At 42.2% G+C, this 6,043-nt stretch overlaps 2 protein-coding genes across 2 annotated transcripts; both read left to right on the top strand.

Moving 5' to 3' along the window:
• LOC114824187 (uncharacterized) lies at positions 1-4,771 on the top strand. Its single transcript, XM_070819605.1, has 6 exons — positions 1-277; positions 1,403-1,657; positions 1,805-1,893; positions 2,410-2,593; positions 3,660-3,822; positions 4,144-4,771. The coding sequence occupies exons 1-6, from the start codon at positions 1-3 to the stop codon at positions 4,769-4,771; spliced, it is 1,596 nt and encodes a 531-aa protein (XP_070675706.1).
• Positions 4,772-4,831: 60 nt separating this feature from the next.
• On the top strand, positions 4,832-5,569 carry LOC139194701 (uncharacterized). The gene is made up of 2 exons (XM_070819604.1): positions 4,832-5,372; positions 5,436-5,569. Exons 1-2 carry the CDS (start codon positions 4,832-4,834, stop codon positions 5,567-5,569), a joined length of 675 nt encoding a protein of 224 aa, XP_070675705.1.
• Positions 5,570-6,043: the final 474 nt, after the last annotated feature.

The following is a 6,043-nucleotide window of genomic DNA, read 5'->3' as shown; positions in this document are numbered from 1 at the left end:
ATGACTAGAAGCTCTCAAACGGTTCGTACAAACATCTTGGACTTTGACGACGACTTTGAGAGGAATTTGAGAAGAGCTCGAAACCAGCAAGAACACAATCCACCCAATTCCGAATCTGACCTTGAAGAAAACGTACAAGAAGAGGAGGAGGCCACGGCAGGGATATTTGAAGAGGATCAAGGCATGGCGGTGGACAACCGTACACTCAAAGAGCTCTCGGCCTCGGGATTGGATAATGCCGCACCCTTGTGCATCCAATACCCCACGGCTGCTCAAGGTAAGACGAAAGAGTTTGAATTAAAGTCAAGTTTGCTTCATCATATTCCTAAATACCATGGCTTGTCCATGGAAGATCCTAACAAACATTTGAAAGAATTTGAAGTAGTTTGCTCTAGTATGACTCCCGTCAATGTTGACGGAAGTATTTTGAAGATGAAGGCTTTTCCATTCTCTTTGATGGATAAAGCCAAGGATTGGTTATACGAGTTAGCTCCTGGCACTGTCACATCTTGGGAGAGTATGAAGAGAGCGTTCTTGGAGAAGTTCTTTCCAACTTCTCGCATCATCCTCCTACGCAAAAAGATAAGCGGAATCCAGCAAGAAGAAGGTGAGTCTTTTCCTACATATTATGAACGATTTAAATCACTTGTTGCTTCTTGTCCACATCATCAGATGAAGGAGGAGTTGCTTTTGCAATACTTCTACGAGGGTCTCCTACCTCTAGAACGTCAAATGCTTGATGCTTCGGCGGGGGGAGCATTGGTGGACAAAACACCCATGGCTGCCAAGATCTTGATCTCTAATTGAGCGTTAAACGCTCAACAATATGAGGGAGTAGGCCAAAGGGGACCCCCACGGCACCAAGTACATGAGGTAAGTTCAACTTCCGATCTTCATTCACAATTGGCTAATCTTACTTCTATTGTGTCTCAGATGGCCGAGGGCATGAAGATGCAAGGACCAATTGTATATGGCGTATGTTCCATCCAAGGACATGCCTCTGAAAAGTGTCCACAGTTGATTGAAAATGGTGGATAGGAAAGCGCCCATGCAATTGGGTTTCAAGGTCAAAACCAATCAAGGAACGATCCATATTCAAACACATATAATCCCGGTTGGAGAGACCACCCAAATTTCAAGTGGAGGGAGCCCCAGCAACCTCAAAACCAAGGAGGCTTTAGGCAACAACCCCTGGGGTTCTTCCCCAAAACTTACGGCCCACCCCAAAATCAAGCCCAATCCGGCCCAAGTGCCTCAGGTACGTCTCTTGACAATGATGCACTTCTTAAGATACTAACTAAGTTGTCTAATGGGCAGGAAGATCAAGCTAAAGCTATGCAAAACCAAGACAAAAGGGTGGATCAACTTGAGAAACAAATTGGGCAGATTGCCGAGTTTGTAGGTAAGTTTCGAGATCCCGGACAACTCCCTAGTTCCACCATTCCAAATCCAAAGGGAGGTTTCGAAAGTGCAAAGGCAATACTTTTGAGAAGTGGAAAAGAGATTGGGGCAGGTTCTACACCATCACAAACAGGTCCCAAAAGTGATGTAAATGTGCAAATTGAAGAGGAGGAATCAAGCATGCCCACGGCAAAGGAGGTTCCACCTTTGCCGCAAGTCCCTAAGGCCCCCAATCTGTCCAATTCGGCAAATAAGGGTAAGAATGTGTCCAATTCAGTTCATACTAATGTTTTCCCTTCAAATGTGCCTTTTCCTAGTAGGTTCATGCAAACGAAGAAAGAAGAGGCATAAAAGGATATCCTTGAAACTTTTAGGAAAGTTCAAGTTAACATACCTTTGTTAGATGCAATCAAGCAAGTCCCGAGGTATGCTAAGTTCTTGAAAGAATTGTGCACCACTAGGAAGAGGATTTTGACCAAAGAAGTGGTAATGGTAGGTGAGAATGTGTCCGCTATCTTGCAACGCAAATTACCTCCTAAATGCAAAGATCCGGGTAGTTTTACCATTCCTTGTGTCATTGGTAACACTAGATTTGAATCTGCCATGCTTGACTTAGGTGCTTCTATAAATGTTATGCCATATTCCATTTATGCATCTATGAACCTAGGAGTATTGAAAAATGATGGTGTTATCATACAATTGGCCGATAGATCTAATGCCTATCCAAAGGGAGTTTTGGAAGACGTTTTGGTGCAGGTTAACCATTTGATCTTTCCGGCGGATTTCTATGTTCTTGAGATGGATGAATCGGATCATGCACCCTCGCTGCCCATTCTACTTGGAAGGCCATTCATGAAGACGGCCCAGACTAAAATTGATGTGTTTCATGGAACTTTGTCCATGGAATTTGATGGGGAAGTTGTTAACTTCAATCTTTTTGATTCTATTAAATATCCTTGTGAAGATCATTCATGTTTCTCTATTGATATTGTTGACTCTTTGGCGCAGGGATATCTTGAAGATTTGAACGAGGATGTGCTTGAAAAAGTCATTACACAAGGCGTGGAAGGCAAAAACAAAGGGGCAGATTTCATGCAAACCCACGGCATGAATGACAACATTCTTGCCGTGCCCCCTAGTGAGGAACTAATTGAAGTTGTGGCTGCCCTTGAGTCTTCACCTAAGCTTGATGGTAATTATACTAATCGTGAGTCCATTCCCATTTCGACTAACAAATTGCTTCCATCCATCATTCAGGCACCTATCCTTGAACTCAAGCCTTTGCCAAGCCATTTGAAGTACATTTTCTTGGGAGAAAATGAAACACTACCTGCCATCATTTCCTCCTCCCTCACGGCACAAGAGGAGGAGAAATTGCTTCGAGTTTTGAAGGAGTTCAAATCTGCCCTAGGTTGGACATTGGCCGATATCAAAGGTATAAGCCCTACGACTTGTATGCATCACATATTTCTTGAGGAGGCGGCCAAACCAACTAGAGAGGCTCAACGCCGTCTTAACCCTCCAATGATGGAAGTTGTGAAAAAGGAGATAATTAAACTTCTATTGTGGGGTGATTTATCCCATCTCCGATAGTCGTTGGGTTTCACCTATCCAATGTGTGCCTAAGAAATCTGGAGTGACAGTTGTGGAAAATGCCGAGAATGAGCTTGTACCCATGAGGATTCAAACCGGTTGGCGTGTGTGCATTGATTATAGGAAGATAAACGCCACCACAAGGAAGGATCACTTCCCTTTGCCGTTTCTAGACCAAATGTTGGAAAGGTTAGCCGGTCATTCCTTTTATTGTTTTCTTGATGGATATTCAGGTTATAACCAAATTGTCATTGCCCCGGATGATTAAGAAAAGACCACTTTTACTTGTCCCTTTGGAACGTTTGCATATCGACGCATGCCATTTGGCTTGTACAATGCTCCTGCCACGTTTCAAAGGTGTATGGTAAGCATATTTTCGGATTATGTTGAAAAGATTATTGAGATATTCATGGATGATTTTAGTGTGTTTGGTGATTCATTTGACAAATGCTTGGATAATCTCACTTTAATCTTGAAACGTTGTGTTGAAACAAACCTTGTGTTGAATTGGGAAAAGTGTCACTTTATGGTTAAACAAGGTATTGTTTTGGGTCATATAATTTCTGAAAAAGGAATTGAAGTTGATAAGTCTAAAGTAGATCTTGTACGTTACTTACCATCTCCTACTTCGGTTAGAGAGGTTCGTTCATTTCTTGGTCATGCAGGATTCTATAGAAGATTTATCAAAGACTTTTCCAAGATTGCACAACCCCTATGCCGCCTCCTCCAAAAGGAAGTGTCTTTTGAGTTCAACGAGGCATGTGAGAAGGCATTCAAGCATCTCAAGGAGCTACTTACCACGGCACCCATCATCACTCCTCCGGATTGGTCCATTCCATTTGAATTGATGTGTGATGCCTCAGATTATGCACTTGGGGCTGTTTTGGGTCAAAGAAAAAATAAACATTCCCATGTTATTTATTATGCTTCACGCACTCTAAATGATGCTCAATTGAATTATTCTACAACCGAAAAAGAACTTTTTGGGGTTGTATTTGCTTTAGATAAATTTAGATCATATCTAATTGGTACTAAAGTAATTGTTTTCACTGACCATGCAGCCTTGAAGTATCTCTTCACCAAAAAGGAGGCTAAACCAAGGCTCATTCGTTGGATGCTCCTACTTCAAGAGTTCGATATTGAAATTAGGGACAAGAAAGGTTGTGAAAACGTGGTGGCTGACCACTTGAGCAGATTGGTGCATGAAGAAGAGTCCCTCCCCATTTCTGAGACGTTTCCGGATGAACAACTTATGTCCATTAAGGTAAGTACCCCTTGGTATGCCGATTTGGTCAATTTCTTGGTGTCTAAGCAAGTTCCTAACACCCTAAGCAAGGCCCAACGTGATAAACTTAGAAAGGAGGCACGGTTTTATGTGTGGGATGACCCATATTTGTGGAAAATCTGTCCGGATCAGATTGTGCGTCGTTGTGTGATTGAATCTGAATTTCATTCCATTTTGAGTTTTTGCCATTCGTATGCATGTGGTGGACACTTTGGTACACAACGCACAGCACATAAGGTTCTTGAATGTGGTTTTCATTGGCCTACATTGTTTAAAGATGCTAGGACGTTTTGCTTGACGTGTGATAGATGTCAAAGAACGGGAAATTTGGGCCAAAGGGACCAAATGCCGCAAACCCCCATTCTTGTTGTTGAAATCTTTGATGTGTGGGGTATTGATTTTATGGGTCCTTTTCCTACATCTTTTGGCTTTACTTACATATTACTTGCTGTTGATTATGTGTCGAAGTGGGTGGAAGCTAAAGCCACCTGAACTAACGATTCCAGAGTTGTTGCAGATTTCGTTAAATCTAACATTTTCTCTAGATTTGGGATGCCGAGAGTGCTTATAAGTGATGGTGGATCTCACTTTTACAACCGCACCATTGAGGCATTGTTGAGGAAGTATAATGTGATGCATAAGGTTTCCACACCTTATCACCCCCAAACGAGTGGCCAAGCCGAGGTTTCCAATCGAGAAATCAAACAAATCTTGGAGAAGACCGTTGGGCCAAATAGAAAAGATTGGAGCTTGCGTTTGGAGGATGCATTGTGGGCGTATAGAACGGCCTACAAGACACCCATAGGTATGTCCCCATTTCGGCTAGTGTATGGCAAGCCATGCCATCTCCCCGTGGAGCTTGAGCACAAGGCACATTGGGCGGTCAAAACCTTCAATATGGATGTGGACATGGCTGGAAATCATAGGAAGCTCCAATTGAATGAGCTTGAGGAGATTAGGCATGATGCTTATGAGAATGCCCGGATTTACAAGGAGAAGACCAAGGCGTTCCATGACAAGATGATTAGAGGCAAAACATTCTCTATAGGGCAGAAAATGTTGCTATTTAACTCCCGTCTTCGTCTATTTTCCGGTAAGTTACGTTCTAAGTGGGTTGGCCCATTTGTTATCACTAATGTTTTTGTGCATGGTGCAGTCCAAATACAAAGTTTGAGAACCGGCCAAGAATTCAAGGTGAATGGACATCGATTGAAGCCCTACTACGAGAACTTTGTTGAGCATGTTGTGGACGAAATTCCACTAGATGCCGTGGGCTCCAATGGGGTCTGATTGTGTTCTTCGTCCGGCTTTAAGACGTTAAAGAAAGCGCTACTTGGGAGGCAACCCATGCAATTCAACAAAGGAAGCCCTAGGAATCACTCCAATTCCAGATTTGCGTTCCTAAAACCCTTCACTTTGTTGCTTGTTTCTAATCTGCCCAGTTTTGTTATTTACTTGTTGTTTGTGTGTTTCTTTTTGTTTAGTGTGGTTTTATGCTTGAAACATTGAGGACAATGTTTGATTTAAGTGTGGGGGGGGTAACTAAGTGTTTTAGATGCAAATTCGTGGGATTTTATCACCCTTAACTTGGAGACTTGTTCCTTGCTGTTTTTAAGTGTTTTTAAGCAGTTTTGGTGTGTTTTAGTGTGTTTTGATGCAAAAATCCGAAAATAACATAAAAATTTGAAAATTTTGTTTTAAAAACCCAAAAAGAGTTGTTTTTGTGTGTTTGTTTGTGTCTTAGGGTACCTTCCAACACAATGA

This window comes from Malus domestica, chromosome 03, assembly GCF_042453785.1.
Source record: "Malus domestica chromosome 03, GDT2T_hap1".
Classification (NCBI taxonomy): domain Eukaryota; kingdom Viridiplantae; phylum Streptophyta; class Magnoliopsida; order Rosales; family Rosaceae; genus Malus; species Malus domestica.
Note: the sequence above shows the minus strand (reverse complement) of the source record. Positions and strands in the feature narration are given on the sequence as shown.

Bases quoted from the DNA above. Each gene is read 5' to 3' on its own strand.
- LOC114824187 (XM_070819605.1), top strand. From the start codon at position 1: ATGACTAGAAGCTCTCAAACGGTTCGTACAAACATCTTGGACTTTGAC. The intron at 2,594-3,659 runs GTAATTATACTA...TTGGTCATGCAG, and splicing joins GTCTTCACCTAAGCTTGATG to GATTCTATAGAAGATTTATC. The intron at 3,823-4,143 runs GTCCATTCCATT...TATTGAAATTAG, and splicing joins ATCATCACTCCTCCGGATTG to GGACAAGAAAGGTTGTGAAA.
- LOC139194701 (XM_070819604.1), top strand. From the start codon at position 4,832: ATGCCGAGAGTGCTTATAAGTGATGGTGGATCTCACTTTTACAACCGC. The intron at 5,373-5,435 runs GTAAGTTACGTT...TGCATGGTGCAG, and splicing joins CCGTCTTCGTCTATTTTCCG to TCCAAATACAAAGTTTGAGA.